Genomic DNA, 20,577 nt, shown 5'->3' on the forward strand with positions numbered 1-20,577 from the left:
AGCCATGGCTTCCCCCAAAGAATTCTGGGAGCTGGAGTTTGTTAAGGGTGCTGAGAGGCATTAGGAGGTTCCCTTATTTCCCTCACAGAGCTACAATTCCCAGAATCCCTTGTGGAAAAGGGGGTTCAATGTTAAACCACTCTAGGGACCGCAGCTTTCTGAGGGGAACAGGGCATCTCCCGACAACTCTCAGCACCCTTAACAGTCCCCAGGATTCTTTGGGGGAAGCCATGAACGTTTAAAGTTGCATCATAATGCTTTAAATATCTGGCGCAACTGTGGCCTAATTCTGAGGTGGAAGAGTCACCCAAAGGTTGCTTCTTCACTGCCACCAGGCCTCCCCTCCCCTTCATGAATTGCACAGTCCTCCATGACATGGCCTCCAAGAATTCAAATTAATACATCCCCCTCCCAAAGACTAGCAAGAGATAACCTTGTCCTCCATGAATTGGTCTAATCCTCTTTTAAAGCCCTCTAGGTTGATGGCCATCACAGCCTCTTGTGGCTACTTGAGGCATGAGGGTACTTACGGAAAAAAGCATGTTCTTTTTATCCTGGTTGACAGCCCTGGGGTCAGGGACTGGATCTGTGTGTTTGATAACAGAAACAGATTCACCTGCGAAGGAAAAATGATGTTGAGCATAATTGCAAGGATTTCAAACTCGTACAGAATAAGGAGAAAACAGAGACAGGGGGAGGGAGGAGGGAGGGAGAAATATGTATATCCCTTTTTGTTCCTGGGAGGAAAGGTGGGCTATATATTTAATAAATACAATAAACATCTAGCAAAAAGCAGGGTAGGCAGTGATTCCTGCATTGCAGGGGTTTGGACTATTTTATGAATCTATGACCAGCTGAGTCTCCCGTAGAATCATAGAATTATTAGAGTTGGAAGGGACCACGAGGGTCATCTAAGGGAGAAATCTTTTTGCCCAATGTGGGGCTCGAATCCACAACCCTGAGATTAAGAGACTCGTGCTCTACCAACTGAGCTAGCTAAAGGTACAGGTAAAGAACCCCTGGACGGTTAAGTCCAGTCAAAGGCGACTATGGGCTTGCGGCGGTCATCTTGCTTTCAGGTCAAGGGAGCTGGCATTTGCCCACAGACAGCTTTCTGGGCCATGTGGCCAGCATGACTAAACCACTTTTGGTGCAACAGAACACCATGATGGAAACCAGAGCGTACGGAAAGACCGTTTACCTTCCTGCCACAGTGGTACCTATTTATCTACTTGCACTGATGTGCTTTTGAACTGCTAGGTTGGCAGGAGCTGGGACAGAGCAACGGGAGCTCACCCTGCCAAGGGGATCCAATTCGCTGACCTTCCGATCGGCAAGCCCTAGGCTCTGTGGTTTAGACCACAGCGCCACCCGCGTCCCTCCTGAGCTATCTGGGCTGGTTTCGTTGCGCCCAAAGTAAAAAAGATAAATCAGGGGAGGCAGGGTGCCTCAGCAGGTACCAAGGAAGGTTCTCAGGGTAGCATAGGACAAACACAGACACACAGACACACACCAGTGAGAATGGACTGGTCTACTCGTAACGTCGTCGACTTGATCTCAATGATCCGGATATCGGCAGGCACCTTGTCACCAACTGTGAAAGGAAGAAGGAGAACAATATGGTTCACAAGCAGAAACTGTCTGCATATGATAACTGATTAAATAGGGGTGAAAGGAGACTTCCCCTGTTCTGATTCCTTATTGTTTTGGTTAGCTGTGCCATGAATTCCAGTGCGGTGTAGTGGTTAGAGCGCCGGACTAGGACCTGGGAGAGACCAGGGTTCAAATCCCCACTCAGCTCACTTGGGTGACCCTTGAGCCAGTCGCTCACTTTCAGCCTAAACTACATCACAGGGTTGTTATGCGATAATATGGGAGGAGAACTACATATGCCACCTTGAGCTCCCCTGGGGGAATACTGTATATATGTAATGAATGAATGAATGAATGAATGAATGAATGAATGAATGAATGAATGAATGAATGAATGAATGAATGAATAAAATAAAATAAAAGCCACTTCTCCTGGATTCCAGCTTCACTAAAGCCTTCTTAGTGCATTGCCAGGATTCAGTGCTGCCTAGAGCTAAAACCTGGGGTCTCCCTGGAGGAAAAGCAGAGGGCGCAGAAGACCCTAGCAGCCACAGCAGCCAGCATGGCTAATGACAAGGAACGATGGGGATTGGGGTCCAGCAAGTTGCTGCAACTCTAGATATGCAAAAAGAGATTGTGGATTGGCTAGGGAACGATTCTTTGCAGTTCATCACCCAAGAAATTAGGAAGCACAAGGCAAGAACAAACCCACACAAAAGCAAGGAAGATCATACCTGCCACCTCTACAATATCTCCTGGGACAATGTCGCGTGCTCGGATCCGTTGAACTCCGTTCCTATCTGCCCTGATCACCTTCCCCATTTCTGGTTCATATTCCTTCAAGGCTTCAATCGCACTCTCTGCATTCCTCTCCTGCAAAGACGGGCAGTTTTCACATTAATTGGGGAGGGGGCTAGAAAAGGGCAGTCTCCCGCTCCCCCCCCCCCAGTTAGCAGCTTTCCATAAGAACCTTCAAAAAAAAATTGAGATCCGTCAATGAGTTGCTTGCTCCAGGTATGTATTCTCTTTGGGTGCCTATGCCCCTCAAGGAGCAAGCCCTGTTCTGGTGGCCTTCTCTCCATTTGTTCATTTGGCTATCCCACCCAAAGGTGCGTCTCTCAGACACCCAGTAGATCGCTGTGGCCTGCAGGGGAGCTTCTCCTGCAAAGTCCATAGATCTCAGGAGCCCCACTCTGCAGGAACTCTGAGCAGGGCCTTAAGGGTGGCTGCCCCTGTTCTGTGGAATAGCATTCCTGTCGACAGGCCCCCACTCTGCACCTTCTGGAAACAACTAAATACATTTCGTTCCAACAGCCTTCCCCAGCTGGATAAAGGATACTTTACCACAAGTATCCCTTTGTTGAGGTTTTAGTCTTGCTTTAAAGGCATCCGCTTTTGCTTTTTCAAGCCTTTCTTAATTATCTTATGCATAAATCACCTTGAGGCGGCAGTTTAAGTGTAATTATTAAGTGTAATAATAACAAATTAAGTGTAATAATAACACTGTCCAACAGCAGGAGTCAGAATCATAGAACTGTAGAGATGGAAGGAACCCCCGGGGATCCAATCCCCTGCAATACAAGAATATTTTGCCCCACACGGGACTTGAACCCACAACCCTGAGCGTACGGGTCTTATGCTCAACTGGCTGAGCTACGTGCGCCACGCCGGTTGCCCCACCCACTTTGGCCTTCAGCCACAGCTGCCACGGACAGGCGGCCTTCAGGAAGTTGCGCCCGTGAGGGAATGCGGCCCCTGGCCTGGGAAAGGTTACCCACATTGCATGATGGGAAACAGAGGCACTCAGAGCAAGGCAGCCTCCCCCAAGGTGCCACCGTACCTGCCACACCCCCACCACCGCATTGGCAAGGAGGATCATGATAATAACTATGGGTTCCACGAAAGCCGTCACTGTTTCTTCCCCTTCCTCAAACCAGGCCAGGATCTGCAGAGGGAAGAGAGAAGAGGAAGGAAGGGCCATTTAGCTCAGTGGTTAGAGCATTTTTATTTCATTTTTTTACTGAATTTATACTCCAGGTTTTCTCTCCAAGGAGCTCAAGGGAGCGTACAGAGTTCTTCTTCTTCTTCTTCTTCTTCTTCTTCTTCTTCTTCTTCTTCTTCTTCTTCTTCTTCTTCTTCTTCTTCTTCTTCTTCTTCTTCTTCCCCACCCCCTAATTAATCCCCACAAGCACCCTGTGAGGTAGGCTAGGCCGAGAGGCAGCGATTGGCCCAGGCTCACAGCTTTTTGGCAATGCCTAAAATACTCCATGGCTTCCACTGACCATTGGGCAGGGCACTCTAAGCTTTGAAAGGCTAATCTGAAAACTGGGCTAAAAAGAGTATTATTTATTTAAGTGCTGGGTGCTTTCTGGCACACCAAATTCTGCGTATTTTTCCCAGCTGGAGGTACAGTAATGACAGAACCCAAACCATACAGAAACCCTTTCCAGCCTCGTATTCAGTCCAAAGAGAGACAGTGGTCACCAAACAGAAATCTACTTAACTCTCTGTTACTAGTCTGTGTGTGTGTGTGTGTGTGTGTGTGTGTGTGTGTGTGTGTTTTAACTCCACTTTGGCTGAATTTCCCTCGGGAAATATTCCTTGAGCAGCCACAGAGCATAATTCTCCCTTTTTTCTTCGAGGGGAAAAGCCAAGTCGAAAAGCAAAGAAACAGGCGCCTGTCGTGTTAATGCTACGCTTGGAGAAAGAGCAGACCGATTTGTGCAAGCACCATTGAATTCCCACCGTGCTGTTCAGCTCTCTGTATTTTCATTTTTATCAGATTAAGTAATTGGCTGTTAATAAGGAAACAAAGCGTGGGGGGGGGGGAGAGAGAGAGCAAGGCAACCCACCAGGACTTCTAGCTCTTTCATTCAAAATATTTTAATTCTGCAAACTGGCGGTGGGGGAAGTTAAAGGAAAAACTGGATGTTGTAAAAAAATTAGATTCGGTTTTCGGAGGTTGTTTAAAGCAAGCCACAACTCTGCTCGAATAGCACATGTCCCTGATGGTCTGCCCACTTTCTCGTGGTCCCTTGGAGTGCTAGTGGTGGAAGCATCAGTAAGAGGCAGTGTGGTATAGTGGTTAAAGTGTTGGACTAGGACTTGGGAGAGACCAGGGTTCAAATCCCCACTCAGACCTTCAGCCCAGTCACTGCCTCTCCTGTCTAACCTACCTCACAGGGTTGTTGTGGGGATTAAATGAGGAGGGATGGAAGGACCCAGGTACGCCAAAGGTGAGATATGAATGCAGTCAATAAACAATCTTGTCCACAATGATTACATTTACACATTCAGGCAACTCTCCACTTACACAGGGGTTACGTTCCCTTGCATATACGCGAAAATAGTGGAAACACTGTCTAAAAGGCCTCTAAACCTCTGGAAACCCTTGAAAAACCCTTGAAAAAAACAGACTGGCATGAATGGTGGCAAACGCCCCCACAATCACTCCCTCCAAACATTTCTCAAACTCCAACTCTCCACACCCCTCGAAGGTTCATGGGATTTTACTTGCAAAGACTCCTGGGATTGCTACCCATTTCTCAGCTCTTTTCACACCATTTTTTATTTTTACAGTTCTCCTGCTCTTTGGGGGCCATTTTTGCCCTTTTTTGTGCCCTTCTGCAGTTCAAATCTATTTATTTCTTTCCTGGCACTGTGCGTATATGCGGTTGCGCACAAGTTGAGTGTGCGTTGGTGGGGAGCCGCCTGTACATCAGTTTCTCTTCAAATTGGATTATGACGCTCCCCTTCATAGCAACCTCAGCTGACCAGTAGCAACAAAATGGGGGCACTGGGGGTCAAGGAGGAGGCAACCCCACAGGTTCAGGAGGATCCCAAGATTGGCACGAATACCAAAAACAAAATCTGTAGAGGGAAAAGAAGCCCTGAGGAATGAGCTGTCACAGTGGCCCCAGAATGAAGTCTTGGGCTCAGAGACTCACTGACTTGACATCAGGAAGGAGGATTATTTGGCAGCACACTTACAAAGGAAACGAAGGCAGCCAAGAGGAGGATCCGAACTAGGAGGTCTTCGAACTGCTCTAATATCAGCTCCAGGAGCGATTTTCCTAGGGAGAACAATGAAAAACAACAGCCAGAATTATCTTCAGTCCTTCGACAGTGCAAAATCCTAGCCGCTGACTTTGCCCCACAAACCCACCTCTCCACCCCAATAATGTACAGTGGTGCCTCGACTTACGAATGTAATCCGTTCCGAAGGCACCTTCGTAGGTCAAAAAATTCGTAAGTCGAAAAGCGCCATGGGAAACGCGATTTCCCATAGGAATGCATTGGAAATGGAAAAATTCGTAAGTCGAAGCAACCCCATCTAAAAATTCGTAAGTCGAAAAAACCCTATCTAAAACCGCCGCGGTTTCCGTTCAGATGTCGAGAAATTTGTAAGCGTGTGGCCATTTGCCCCATTCGTAAGTCGAAAAACTCGGTTGTCGAGTCGTTCGTAAGTTGAGGTATCACTGTATGTGGGTTGTGTCCGATTTACTCCAGAGTAGACTCGTTGAAATTAATGGATGTGGCTAACTTAGGCCCACTCATTTCAATGGGTCTACTCTGAGCATGGCTAGCGTTTGGATACAACCCTTAAGGTATAATGTCATATCCACCTGACTTCTGAGCAGACAACATTGTGCTTTACGGCTCTAGTCCTGTGCCAGTGTATCCACCTGGGATTGGAGAATATACCACTGAACTCGCCTGATTTAAGGCTCATCTACATGAACAACAGATAAAGTGGCCATACTATTCTTGTGTCGTACCACCAGAGTGCTGGTGGAGGAGAACAAAGACAAAATCTCTGGCACACAGAAATTTTGAGTGCCAGGCTAGAATCCTCCCCCTTGACATGCTAGATTTCTATATGCAGTGGGTGCTTACATAGATGGTTTCTGGAGACATTTTACTGCTCCCACACAGTGCATTTTGGGATGGCCAATAGTCAGGGGTGGTGGGAAACAACAACATCTCAAGGGTGCCACACTGGTATGAGCTGTCTAAGCATGGAATAGATGCCTCATCTAGTCCCAGCCCCTGCAATGCAGGAATCACAGCTCAAGAATCACCGAGCTCTCCTTCCTTCTCCTCTGGGCATCTCCTTCCTCCGCCACCCCACACCGCGTATAACAAAGCAGCTCTTCATGACCAAGCTGGATAACAGGAAGTCTGCGTACCTTCTTCAGCAGGGAGTTCTGCAGGTTTCCAGTGGAGAGCAGCCACGGACAGGAAAGAGTGGGAAAGAAAAAGGGCAGTCATTGATTTGCAAAAAAAAAAAAAAACACGCACACAATTCAAATCTCTCATCCTATCGGTGTCAGACGATACATTTACACACTCAGTGTTTCCCAAACCTGAGTTTCCAGCTGCTTTTGGACTACAATTCCCATCATCCCTGGTCCTGCTAGCTAGGGATGATGGGAGTTGTAGTCCAAAAACAGCTGGAGACCCAAGTATGGGAAACCATGCGCTAGGACACACCAGAGAAGTGGATGGCCTGGTGTTGGCCTGTGCACTTATGTCTTCAAAAATGTTGCATCCGTGTCCGGAGATTATATATTTTGAAGCATTTCTAAACCACTCAGTAGTTTCAAAATCTCCAAGCGTTGCACACTATATGTACAATATGAAAAGGAGCTGCTGAGCTGCATCGAGACATGTGCAAAGCTCTGAATAAAATCGACACTGACTGAATCTTTGCCATTTCAATGCTGCACAAGTTTGGGGTGTTCTTGAAAAGTGGGTGGTTGCCTGGGCACCCCACATGCCACTTCATCACTTCTCACTCCTCTTTCCCCCATTGAACACTCTCCCCAATTCCCCCAAAGATAATCCTCCCCCTCCCCAATGTTTTCCAGAAGGGAGCCTCACGGGGTGGCCTGTTTCCACAGCAACCACCATCCGTCGTGACTCCTGCTAATGCATTTAGCAGTGCTATACGGTGCTTCAGAACATTCAAAGCACCTCACAAGCATTCTCTCTCACCACAACCACTTTGTAAGGTAGGACCGTAAGAATGTAAGAAGAGCCTGCAGGATCAGGCCCAGGGCCCATATTGTCCAGCATCCTGTTCTCACAGTGGCCAGCCAGATGCCTGCGGGGGGACCCGCAAGCAGGACCTGAGCACAAGAGAGCACAACTCTCCGCTCTTGTGTTCATCACTGCTTCTGTCTCTTTAAAAGTCATCCAAGATGCCGACCATCGCTGCCTCCTGAGGGAGGGAGTTCCACAGTTTACCTAGGCACTGCATGAATGAGTTTCTCAGACCCTCCAAGTGCCCCTGTTTTCTAGGGACAGTCCCAGATTTACAGAAGCCACCTTCTGATTTGATCCCAGAATGCCCTGCTTTCCCTTAAAGGTAAAGGGACCCCTGACCATTAGGTCCAGTCATGACCGACTCTGGGGTTGCGGCGCTCATCTCGCGTTATTGGCCGAGGGAGCCGGCGTACAGCTTCCAGGTCATGTGGCCAGCATGACAAAGCCGCTTCTGGCAAACCAGAGCAGCACACGGAAACGCCGTTTACCTTCCTGCTTGGAGCGGCACCTGTATATCTACTTGCACTTTGACGTGCTTTCGAACTGCTAGGTTGGCAGGAGCTGGGACCGAGCAACGAGAGCTCATCCCGTCGCAGGGATTTGAACCACCAACCTTCTGATCAGCAAGCCCTAGGCTCTGTGGTTTAACCCACAGAGCCACCTGCTTTCCCTTAAGGTAAGGGGACCCCTGACCATTAGGTCCAGTCGTGACCGACTCTGGGGTTGCGGCGCTCATCTCGCTTTACTGGCCAAGGGAGCCGGCGTACAGCTTCCAGGTCATGTGGCCAGCATGACAAAGCCGCTTCTGGCGAACCAGAGCAGCACACAGAGACAGCTTTCCCTTAGGACGTCCCTATTTTGATCAAAGAAATGTTGGAGGGTATGTAACTACCGAGCTGAGAAGCTTGGTTACTATACATCCTTTTGAAGACATGTTAAGGCAGCCCTGTATAGGGAAGGTTTTTTTTAATGTTTAATGTTTTGTTGTATTTTTATATATGTTGGAAGCCACCCAGAGTGGCTGCAGCAACCCAGTCAGATGGGCAGGGAATAATAATAATAATAATAAAGAAAAACAGCACATCCCTATTTTCACCGGCGAAATGTTGGAGGGTATGCTTTTTTAAAAAAATCTGTCCTGAATCTTCCAACATTCAATTTCATTGGTTGTCCACAAGCCCTAGTATTATAAGAGTTGTCCACTTCATAATTTTATAAACATTAGGAAGAACTCTCTGACAGTAAGGGCTGCCTGGCAGTGGAACGGTCTCCCTCGGAAGGTGGTGGACTCTCCTTCCTTGGTGGGAGGTTTCAAGTAGAGGTTGGATGGCCACCTGCCATGGATACTTTAGTTGAGATTTCTGCATTGTAAAGGGTTGGGCTAGATGACCCTCAGGGTCCCCTTCCAACAATTCTATGATTCAGCAAGAAAATAAACATTTACCGGTATATCAATATCTGCCCCTTCCTCTCCCCCCACAGTATCTCAGATTGATGTAGTAACAAAGCAGCAGGTTAAAAATTTGCCAAAATGAGTCGGAGTAGAAATGAACAAATGCGCCTGTCTCTGCCCATCCTCTTCAAACTATGCAGCAAATTTTAAATGCAAACAGCTGAATCATATTGGGGGAGGGGAGCCAACTCCTGGCATCCACCAAATTGCTCATTTTTTAAACTCTTTTTTAAATGATTAGCATTCAGTGAATGAGTTCATAATTCATAGCAGGCTCCCGAATGACTCACTACTGCAGACAACACCAAACCTCTTTATGAAAAGAGGAAAGCCTGCAGAAGAGAGAGCGAGAGTGTCATCAGAGACAATTTGCAATTTCACTTTCGGTGGAAGAACGGAGCAACAATGAGCAAGGCAAGCCACGCAGAAAGACATTCACAGCGCCAGCGGAGGCAAATATTTGCTGTCTCCAAAGCAAAGGTTGGCTCTCTAATTACAGTGGTTGCTAACCCCTGGGCCAGATGTGGGCCACATGTTTGTCCCTAAACAAAGTGTACCCAGTACTTGCCCTCTGGTTTTGGCAACGACAAAAAGAAATGGAGGTAGGCACAACGTTGGGGTGGCTTGGGAAAAACATAAGAACGTCCGTTTGGGTCACAGCTGTCCATGGAGGCTCAGGTCAATTCTGTGTGTCCAGGGCAGCTGTCTATCAGCTCCACCTGGTCCGCAGGCTGAAACCGTACCTGCCCGCAGACTGTCTTGCCAGAGAGGTGCATGCTTTGATTATCTCCTGCTTGGACTACTGCAATGCACTCCTCGTGGGGCTACCTTTGAAGGTGACCCGGAAACTACAACTAATCCAGAATGCTGCAGCTAGACTGGTGACTGGGAGCGGCCGCCGAGACCATATAACACCGGTCCTGAAAGGCCTACATTGGCTCCCAGTACGTTTCCGAGCACAATTCAAAGTGTTGGTGCTGACCTGTAAAGCCCTAAACGGCCTCGGCCCAGTATACCTGAAGGAGCGTCTCCACCCCCATCGTTCTGCCTGGAAAATGAAGTCCAGCGCCGAGGGCCTTATGGCGGTTCCCTCATTGCTAGAAGTGAGGTTACAGGGAACCAGGCAGAGGGCCTTCTCAGTAGTGGCACCCGCTCTGTAGAACGCCCTCCCACCAGATGTCAAGGAAATAAACAACAATCTGACTTTTAAAGACATCTGGAGGCAGCCCTGTTTAGGGAAGTTTTTAATGTTTGATGTTTTATCATGGTTTTAATATTCTGCTGGGAGCCGCCCAGAGTGGCTGGGGAAACCCAGCCAGATGGCTAGGGTATAAAAAATAAATAAAATTATTATGATGATGATTAGGTACGAAGAGCCTGCTGGATCAGGCCAATCATAGAATCACAAAATTACAAGTTGGAAGGAACCCCGAGGGTCCACTAGTTGAACCCCCCGCAACGGAGGAATCATTTAGCCCAACGTGGGGCTCAAACCCAAACCATGTCTCTGAAATTAAGGGTCTCATGCTCTACCAACTGAGCTATCGGACAAGCCAATGGGCTATCTTGTTCTCAGCAGTGGCCAGCCTGATGCCTGTAGGAAACCCGCAAGCAGGATTTGAACACTATCACTGCAGTTCAGAGCATTTTCATTTGCAGCAACAGACCTGCATTACCATGCTTGCTGCAAATCATTTGCATATTGACGAATTGAAATATCTGCTAACCCGATTGAAATCAGAGACATATTTTTTCCTGATGGCTGGAAATGTTTCAGATCGAGAACAGGCAGCAACCATTTGTCCAACTGATACACGACCACCGACACACGGGTCCTTTGTTACACTAAAAATGTGACAATAATATTTTTTTTCTAAATACAAACATTTCGCCTTTCTCGGTATCGTTTGGGAAATGCTACTTTAACACAGAAGGAACGTGGGGGAAATCGGCTGCAGGCACACACAGGTTAAGTTTCTCTAAGATTAATTGGGTCTGGGAGTCACTTAGGCAACTGGAACTCCAACTCCAGCTGGTGTTTGACTAGCGCTGACATTTCAGCCTCCGCCAAGTCAAACAAACGTCCTTTTGCAATGGGAAGACCTCATCCCGGCATCCCTCACAAGCAAATGTGTGACAGGCAGGTGATGGAGAGGATAAACATGGGCAGGGATATTTGCATTTCGTACCTGCAAAGATAGCCTGCCCGGTTGCACCGGTGCAACCTGCCTAAATCAGACCGGATATATACATTTGCATCTTGCAGGAGTCATAGAATCATAGCGTTGGAAGAGACCACAAAGGGCCATCCAGTCCAACCCCCTGCCAAGCAGGAAACACCATCAAAGCATTCCTGACATATGGGCTGTCAAGCCTCTGCTTAAAGACCTCCAAAGAAGGAGACTCCACCACACTCCTTGGCAGCAAATTCCACTGCCGAACAGCTCTTACTGTCAGGAAGTTCTTCCTAATGCTTAGGTGGAATCTTGTTTCTTATAGTTTGAATCATTCTGCTCCTGTTAGCCATAAGGAGGGGGGGGGAAGATAAAAGCAAAACCCCTTGGACAGAGGAAATTCTCCTGAACCTTTCTTTCCCCCACCCCTACTGCTCTGTGGTGCAGATGTCTCCTGGCCAATCTTTGCAGTCATAGGGACTAGAAGCTTAAGGCTTGTTAAGTTCTTTCTTTAATGAAATAAATAAACATATCATGGCATGGTCAATACAGGCCTAGGGACCCTCTCTGATGCAAAGCAGTGCATGGGGGTGAGGTGTAGATAAGGAGTGCTTCATTGCACTTCCTTTGAAGGAAGACGAACAAGTTAACACCCATCACCATATGCTTTGTAGCAGCAGGTTTTTGCTGCTTTGGGTGAATTAATCGACTTTTTGCCGATTCTGATGGAGGCCGACGTGCCTCCTCACCTCATGATCTTTAAAAAAGGAACTGCGAGATGAGAGTGAGAAACAAAGCCGAATGGCGGGACGGAGGGAAGTCAGAAGCTCGGCAGAGCGAATGGATTGAGAAGGGTAGATTTAAGATGAAATGTAATTTGTTTTGTTTATTTGGAAAATTTAATAAAAAATATTTTTAAAAAACTAATGTGCTTGGCCTTCAGATTTTGCACTTCTCCAAATGTTGCAAAGAAAAAAAAGTACCACAATGCATTATAATGCTTCTTTTAAGGTAAAAGATTCAGCAATGCTAAAATAAAATACGATACCTAAAATGCAAATTTCAATGTGGAATTTGTTACTGGAAGGCAAAAATTGATCAGACTTAAGAAGCTGACACAGAGCAGAAATATGCATAGACAAGGGGTGCCAGGAAAGCTGTTTCAGACCAAGGGACGTTTTTCCTTCTAGGCAACATTCAGGGAGCTACATACATTGGTGGGAGGGGCCAGATGCAAAAGTAGGAGGGGCTAGGAAAGCAACTTTTGCTTTTGCACAGTAGGCACATACTCACTCAGACACATTTATTTATTGCACTTCTGCCTAAGGTGGCATACCTAGTTTTCCTCCTCACAACAACCCTGTGAGGTAGGTTTTGGCTGAGAGTGAGTGACTGGCCCAAGATCGTCTAGTGAGCTTCATGGCTGAATGGGGATTCGAACCCTGGTCCCCGGAACCGCAGTCTGATACTCTAACCACTACACCACCACCACTGGCTCTCTTTCTTCTTCCAGGCAAGCAAGAGACAAGCCGACTTCCTCCTCCCACCCATTCATGGATCTCTCCCTACCTACACACTGCAAATCAAATCGTAGCAGGGATAAATTGTCAAGGACAAGGAGGATAAAAATAACAACAAGCGACACCATTTTGGGGAGGTTGCTCCTGGTTGCGTTGTCTCTGAAAAATGAATTGTTCTTTTCACCAGCTAAACCCCAGCCCAAACATATTAAAGGGAGAGAAACCACGTCACAAAAGGAGACTGCCGTGTGTCAACCGGAGCTGACAGTTTAACACAACATGTCAGCCTGACAACTTCTCCCTCAGTTCTCAGCTCCCAGTTCCCTTTGAGGGAATTTATGGATTAAAAGTAATAATAGCAATAATACACAGACTGTTTTAATGTATATTTTTGCAGGAACACAAGCCGTCCAGGTTTCAGGCTTTATCAACATCTTGTGGAAGAGGGAGGAGCGATTCCCTATGAGGAACGGTTGCAGAATTTGGGACTTCCCAGTTTAGAGAAAAGGCGAATAAAGAAGTGGCGTGACAGAAGGTTCTCAAACTATACAAGGCATGGAGAAAGTGGATAGAGGAAAGGTTTTGTCCTTCTCTCGCAACACTAGAACTTGTGGACATCCAGCGAAGCTCAATGTTGGAGGGATAAAGGAAAGGGTCAAATTCATTGGGATGGCGCCAGTTTCTTGGATTATGACAAAGGCAGAGAAACTGCTTCCCACCAACCCTGACAACAAGAATATCCTCCCCAATGAGGCTTGCCTGGCATCTACATTAAGATCCATTTGGCATCAGATGAAAACCTGTCTGTTCTCCCCTGGCCTTCTCAAACTACATTTTTATGTATTTTCTGTACAAATTGTTTCTTTGAATGCTCTCATTGCTGTTTGTTTTTACGGCAGGAAAGTCAACTTTTAATCAATCTTCTTATTGTGGATTAAAACAAACTTTTCAATGAATGGTTTCATTGTGCATTGTTTGAGCCTCACAAAAGGACACTGTTGATTTGGGTGGCCCTCCAGTGTTCTAAAGCAGGGATTGGTCACTTTTGGACCTCCGGATGTTGTAGCTGGCGCTCATTGGAACTGGTAGGGCAGAAGGCAGGGAAGTTAACAGTAGGTGGCGCCAGAGGCAATGACAGGCAGAGCCAGCTCACTGCAGCTTTGTTCCCATCTGTAAGGAGGAGCCTGCAGTCAATCACACCATGCAAGTTGTAGTTAACTCTTTGTTGGCAAAAACAGGATCTGCACAGAATTGTCATGCCTAATTAGCACATCAACTAACCTCTGTTCTGCTCTTTTCATTTATTTGCACGTTCTCAGAGACTGGGGTGGGGGGAGAGGAGCTGGTCTCAGCAAAAGGGGAAAACTCCCTGGCCTCCTCAGCCACCTTTTGATCCCCTTCCTCTCCAGCCTCTGCTTCAGCCTCAGAGACTGAACTGCACTCTGCCACAGATTCTTCTTGCTCACTAAACATTGTTGTCCCTCCAGCCTCTGACTCCTCTTCCGCTCCATCTTCTTCCTCTCTCCAGTCCAGGCTTCCCCAAACTTTGCCCTCCAAGTGTTTTGAGACTACAATTCCCATCATCTCTGACCAGGGGTCCTGCTAGCTAGGGATCACGGGAGTTGTAGGCCAAAAACATCTGGAGGACCGAGTTTGAGGAACCCTGCTCCAGTCTGACCTAACACCTGCTATCTGGCTTATATAATGGAGATGCTGGTGATTAAATTTTTCTTACCAAAAATGGGCACTCTACCACTGAGATATAATGGACCCTTCGCATAATCTTGCCTTAGGGTTGAGGACTTGCTATTAGCTACAGCAGTAGCACATCTTCTCTCTTAAGGTTTGACTACCTCTCCTAATACATATTTTCCTAAGGATGTCATAGAATCATAGAATCACAGAGTTGGAAGAGACCACAAGGGCCATCCAGTCCAACCCCCTGCCAAGCAGGAAACACCATCAAAGCATTCTTGACATATGCCTGTCAAGCCTCTGCTTAAAGACATCCAAAGAAGGAGACTCCACCACACTCCTTGGTAGCAAATTCCACTGCCGAACAGCTCTTACTGTCAGGAAGTTCTTCCTAATGTTTAGGTGGAATCTTCTTTCTTGAAGTTTGAATCCATTGCTCCATGTCCGCTTCTCTGGAGCAGCAGAAAACAATCTTTCTCCCTCCTCCATATGACATCCTTTCATATATTTGAACATGGCTATCATATCACCCCTTAACCTTCTCTTCTCCAGGCTAAACATACCCAGCTCCCTAAGCCGTTCCTCATAAGGCATCGTTTCCAGGCCTTTGACCATTTTGGTTGCCCTCTTCTGGACACGTTCCAGCTTGTCAGTATCCTTCTTGAACTGTGGTGCCCAGAACTGGACACAGTACTCCAGGTGAGGTCTGACCAGAGCAGAATACAGTGGTACTATTACTTTCCTTGATCTAGATGCTATACTCCTATTGATGCAGCCCAGAATTGCATTGGCTTTTTTAGCTGCTGCATCACACTGCTGACTCATGTCAAGTTTGTGGTCTACCAAGACTCCTAGATCCTTTTCACATGTACTGCTCTCAAGCCAGGTCTCACCCATCCTGTATTTGTGCCTTTCATTTTTTTTGCCCAAGTGTAGTACCTTACATTTCTCCTTGTTAAAATTCATCTTGTTTGCTTTGGCCCAGTTGTCTAATCTGTTAAGGTCATTTTGAAGTGTGATCCTGTCCTCTGGGGTATTAGCCACCCCTCCCAATTTGGTGTCGTCTGCAAACTTGCTCAGGATGTCATCACGGTGCAGTTCACACCATCTCCGACAGGTGGCGACATGAACTGCAACACGATGGCAAACTTGGCTTTTGGTGCTGCCAAATCATCGCAACAGTGTTGGCGGGGGGGGGGAGGGGACTAGAGGTGGAGGTGGGCAGCTGAGGATGTTGGGCGATCAGCCACGTCCAGGCTGGCAGGTGGCCCAGGGCAGCAAGCGGAGATTTGGAAAGGTATGTGTGGAGAAGGGAAAGGGTGGCATTTGTGAGAGAAGTGGTCAGGGGTTCAGCCCCTAGTATAACACAGGCATCTCCCCACTTTCGCCCAGTGCCAAAAAATAATAAATCAATTTAAATGGCAAAAAGATAGAAAAGGGGCAAAAGCAGCCCAAAAAGAGCGGGGAAACGGCTAGTGATCCCAGGAGCCTTTACAACTTCAATCCCAGGAGCCTTTGCACTGCCCTTTGAGGCCTGTGGAGAGTTGGGAGTTTGAGAAAGAAGGGGTTTTTTTTTTACAGGCTTTTCAGATGATGTTCCCCACTGTACGCGATTTCACCCGGGAACGTAACCCCAACGTAAGTTGAGAGGTGCCCGTATGTATTTGCTGCAACAAAGCAATTGTGTTGGCAGCCTGGTCGGCCCTTGTGCAGCCTCCCACAATGCCCCAGGGTTAGCGGCATTCCATGGCATTGTGGGGATGCGGGGACGACGACTGCCACAAGAACAAAAAGGATGCAAGAAGAATATCTGGAGGAAATTCAGCAAAGGCCTCTGTTTTGGAGGGTAGTCGGGGGAGAAAAATACTGCTCAAAGACTTCTAAACCACCAGCTCCTGACGTGCTACAGCTTTCAGGAAATCCTGGGCCCTATTTGCCTGCTCACACCCAGCTGCACAGTGTTTACTCTCTTTTTTTGCTTACCCGCCCTCCTCTTTTTCTGTTGCATTTGCAATTTTGCAGGCTCCACCCACGAACAAGAGACAACAGCTAGCCCTGCGTGAACTCTCTCTGCTTCCTAGCCGAATAAAGGGCACGCCTAAAAAGGGCTGGGATATCCCTTTCTGCCACAAATCCAGGGAACCCCTTCTGCCTCCGGGCTAGCCCAATCAGGTTCCAGGAGAGAAAGCAAAGCAAACTACCATTTCCCCTCAGCCCATGTCACAACAGACAAAAAAGGCCGAGATCAGGCCAGGAGATCTCCGCTGTCAGTGCTAAAAACGGCAACCAGTTTCAGGTCTCTTCCCCCCCCCCCCCTTTCCGGCAAAGGCAGGATTCAAACAGAACAACCAAGGATCTGTATGCCCCCCCCAACCCCGTTTCAAATGCCTCTCGCTCTCCTCACACTTGCAAGAGGTCCCCAAAAATGCACATTAGAAGGTCGCGTTCTGACCCCCTGTGACAAATTCACGGAGAAGTCTGAAACGAGGGTGGTTTTGTCCAACGGTTGCCAAAGCAAAACAGAGCGTAGAGAATTTCCAGAGAAATCCCCAAGGTGCTTTAAAAAGAAAAGGGGGGCAAAAAGTATTTGAATTTTGAAAGAGACCCAAACAAAGGAAGTCAACCCGATGTAATAGACTCAAGCAGGAGCCGAGCACTTTTTTGCTTATTTTCTCAGTACAGCACACTTCCTGGACAGACCTAGTAAGCAAGGAGGCAACCGTCTACCCCAGTTATTTTGGAAAATAAGTTTCCTCCCACCTCCAAGAAAACTGGACCTTACTTTTGCAGAGGGGCAATTTTGGAAAGCTGGGGTGGTGTGGGATTTCCAGCTTCAATAGTGACCTCGCCCTCCCCACAGGGGCATCTGAAGGAACCTCTCGCCTCAAGGAGAGAAAAAGCAGTAGCAGGTTTTTCTACACAAAAAATGTCTTACCCATCCCGCTGTAACTCTTGTTGTTGTTGTTTTTTTTAAAGTGACACTCCCTGTTGTCATCACCCATGGGTAGGCAAACTAAGGCCCGGGGGACAGATGTGGCCCAATCGCCTTCTAAATCCGGCCCGCAGATGGTCCAGGAATCAGCGTGTTTTTACATGAGTAGAATGTGTCCTTTTATTTAAAATGCATCTCTGGGTTACTTGTGGGGCTGCCTGCCTGGTGTTTTCACATGAGCAGAATGTGTGCTTTTATTTATAATGCATCTCTGGGTTACTTGTGGGGCATAGGAATTTGTTCATTCCCACCACCACCACCCAAAAAATATAGTCCGGCCCCCCACAAGGTCCAGCCCCCTGCAGAAAAAGTGGACCAGCCCCCTGCAGAAAAAGCTAACTGACCCCTGTCATAATTGTACGTAAACCGCTTTGCGAGGTCTGCCGGGAAAGCGGCACATACTGTAAATAAAATAACAAGTAATAAAATAAAATTGATAGTAATAATTTGGGCCCAGGAAAAAATAATTTTTCCTGGTTGCTGTCTTGGACTTCCTACAGTTGGAGCTGCCAACTCCTTTTGACCCAAGGGCCACATCTATGCTTGGCCATCCCTCTGAGGGCCACATGCCATCAGGGGGTGTGGCTAAAGGGGGTGTGGCCAACCAGCTCTTGCACACCTGGGAATCACAAGCGGGGAGAATTGCTGCTATTGCACTCTGCTTCCAGGCTTCCCACTGGGGCTTCTGTGAAAACAAGATTCTGAACTAGACATTTTGCCTGATCCAGCATTTCGCCTGATCCAGCAAGGCTCTATTTATGTTCTTATTTATTCTGCGCCCCCTCTTTTGTTTTTGCCACCACGGCCCAAACTGGTGGGAGCTCGGGAGCAGGGGCGAAAAAGGGGACACATTATCTGTCGCCCCTGCTTTGCAGGCTCAGGGCTGCTAGCTAAAAGGACCCAGAAGGCTGCAACGTTCAGCCAGCAGCAAAATCTTACAGTTGGGGAAACTGCAGCGAACCCTCCCAAAAGTTACCCACAGGAAACCGCAGCAGCATTTCCCGCGATATCAGGCCTGGTGCTTTTCAAACAGAGGTCTCCCTTAAGAGGTATTTTCCACCTCCGCCCTCCACAACACACACACACACACACAGAGTAAGTTCACACACAAACTGGACTTTTGTTTAAAGCCTGGCAAGGAAAAGTAAAACAAGGGTTGTCCCGGGAAGGTTTCCGCCGAAGCTGATAAAGTTGTGACTTGCTTCTACCCCCCCCCCCGCCCCCTTGCCCCCACCTGTGCGCTTGAACATGATAAGATCTCGCTAAGCAGCTTGTTTTTTTTTGCAAAGGGACGCCAAAAAAACTATAAACTAAAGAAAACTAAAACTCCTGAGCTCCTTAGTGGAGTGGGTCTGAGCTAGCTATGAAGTTTCCAGTAAGGGAAATAAGTGTAAAAAGATTTGACACACACACACATACACACAAAAAATTGCATGCAAGTCACCAGCTTACCAGCAAGATCGGCTTAGGCCTGGAATGGGCAAATCTGTCTTTTTTTATGACCCATGGCATCTTGGCATGTTTTGACCCATCATTCTCTTCCATTTCTACACTAACCAGCATTTTTTATTTTAATCCGCTCATAATATGTAATTCCATACATATCTAAATGCAGATAGTCTGCCCAAATCCATCCTCATGCAATATTTAAGACAGCTAGTCCAACCCCCACAATGCAGGAATCACAGCTAAATAATCCTTGACAGATGACCCACCTAACCTCTGTTTGAAACCCCCCTCCCCAATGAAGGAGAGTCCACCACCTTGCAAGGTCATACGGTCCGCTGTCGAAACAGCTCTGATGTAAGGAAGTTCTTCCTAATGCTTAGTCTGAATCCCCATTCTTGCCATTGAATCAACTGATTCAGGAGCTACACTCTGGAGCAGCAGAAAACAAGCTTGCTCCATCTTTCCATGTGAAAGACCTTCAGATACTTGAAGGCAGCTTTCATATCATCTCTGTGTCTTCTCTCCTCTAGGGCTGAACATCCCCAATTCCCTCAGCAGTTCCTCCTAAGGCTTGGTTTCCAGGCCTTTTTTTTATCATCTTGGTCTACCCTGTCTCCTCACCTTCCAGCTTGTCAATACCCTTCTTACGTTTTGGACTACAACTCCCGTCACCCACAACCAGTATGGCTCAACTCCTGCCCCCACCCCCAGCATGGATTTATGGCATCCTGCTCACTTAACTGCTCTATACTATAATTATTTTGGCCCTGAGTTTTAGTGTTGTGTACAAAGGAACTCTGTTATTTTATTGCTTTCTCTTTTCATTCTTGTGCACTGCCCTGGAATCTGCTTGCATGAAGGGCACTTTTGCTTGTGTGCATAAGACACACACACACACACACACACACACAAAAAGAACACACACAAAAAACCCCCCCACACACACAGGGCTGTGCCCAGGGCCGTCTGAAGCGTGTCTGGCGCCGTGGTGCCAAGATCGCTCCGGCGCTCCCGCTCCACCCCGTTTCTTGGCGCGGCTGGTGGGCGGGCCCGCGCCCTGGCGCCCTGCGCCACCCAGCCTACACCTAGAGCCGGCCCTGGCTGTGCCCCTTCTCACTCAGCTCACCTACCCCCTGCCATTCCCCCCAACCCCCTAGAGACTAGGGCCTAAAGGACAAAGTAGGCAATACCGTACCCCTTGGGGACAGCTGGATTATGTAGGGAGCGCTAAGAGTTTCCAGAAGTGTCATAAAGAGTCTCTTTCCCCCATTATTCTCTCATCAGCAACTGGCATTCACGGGTACACTGCCCCTGCACAGGGAGGCTTTATCTCAGCCATTAGACCCTAATAGCCTTCCATGAGTTTTCTCTAATCCCGATTTTTTTGTTAATGTCTGTCAGGGGGTTGTTGCGGCTACTCTCGAGTAAAGACGCTCCTGCCTGCTGATGTCTTTAAGAGCTTTATTGTGCATACTATTTACAGTGCAGAGACAAACATGACTGCCTAGTCTGATTCAGAAACCGGCAATGGCGCTTGTCTGCTCTTGCTCCAGCATAATAGTCTGGGAACCCCAAAACGCCCCCCTCCTTGCCCTACGTCTGGGTGCATGACCCGACGTGGGTGCCGGAAGGGGCTGTGTGCCTTCACCCATC

The 20,577-nt window shown here is 47.7% G+C and overlaps 1 protein-coding gene across 1 annotated transcript in view; it reads right to left on the bottom strand.

Annotated features, from left to right (window-relative positions):
- The window catches only part of ATP2A3 (ATPase sarcoplasmic/endoplasmic reticulum Ca2+ transporting 3), a 97,086-nt gene that overhangs the window by 46,773 nt on the left and 29,736 nt on the right, over positions 1-20,577 (bottom strand). The window contains exons 2-7 of the mRNA XM_035139148.2: positions 6,783-6,800; positions 5,584-5,666; positions 3,434-3,538; positions 2,328-2,466; positions 1,514-1,594; positions 531-616 (exon numbers count right to left, since the gene is read on the bottom strand). Coding sequence (XP_034995039.2) covers positions 531-616; positions 1,514-1,594; positions 2,328-2,466; positions 3,434-3,538; positions 5,584-5,666; positions 6,783-6,800 — 512 coding nt within the window. The remainder of the gene's footprint in view (positions 1-530; positions 617-1,513; positions 1,595-2,327; positions 2,467-3,433; positions 3,539-5,583; positions 5,667-6,782; positions 6,801-20,577) is intronic.

This window comes from Zootoca vivipara, chromosome 15 (genome assembly GCF_963506605.1).
Source record: "Zootoca vivipara chromosome 15, rZooViv1.1, whole genome shotgun sequence".
NCBI lineage: Eukaryota > Metazoa > Chordata > Lepidosauria > Squamata > Lacertidae > Zootoca > Zootoca vivipara.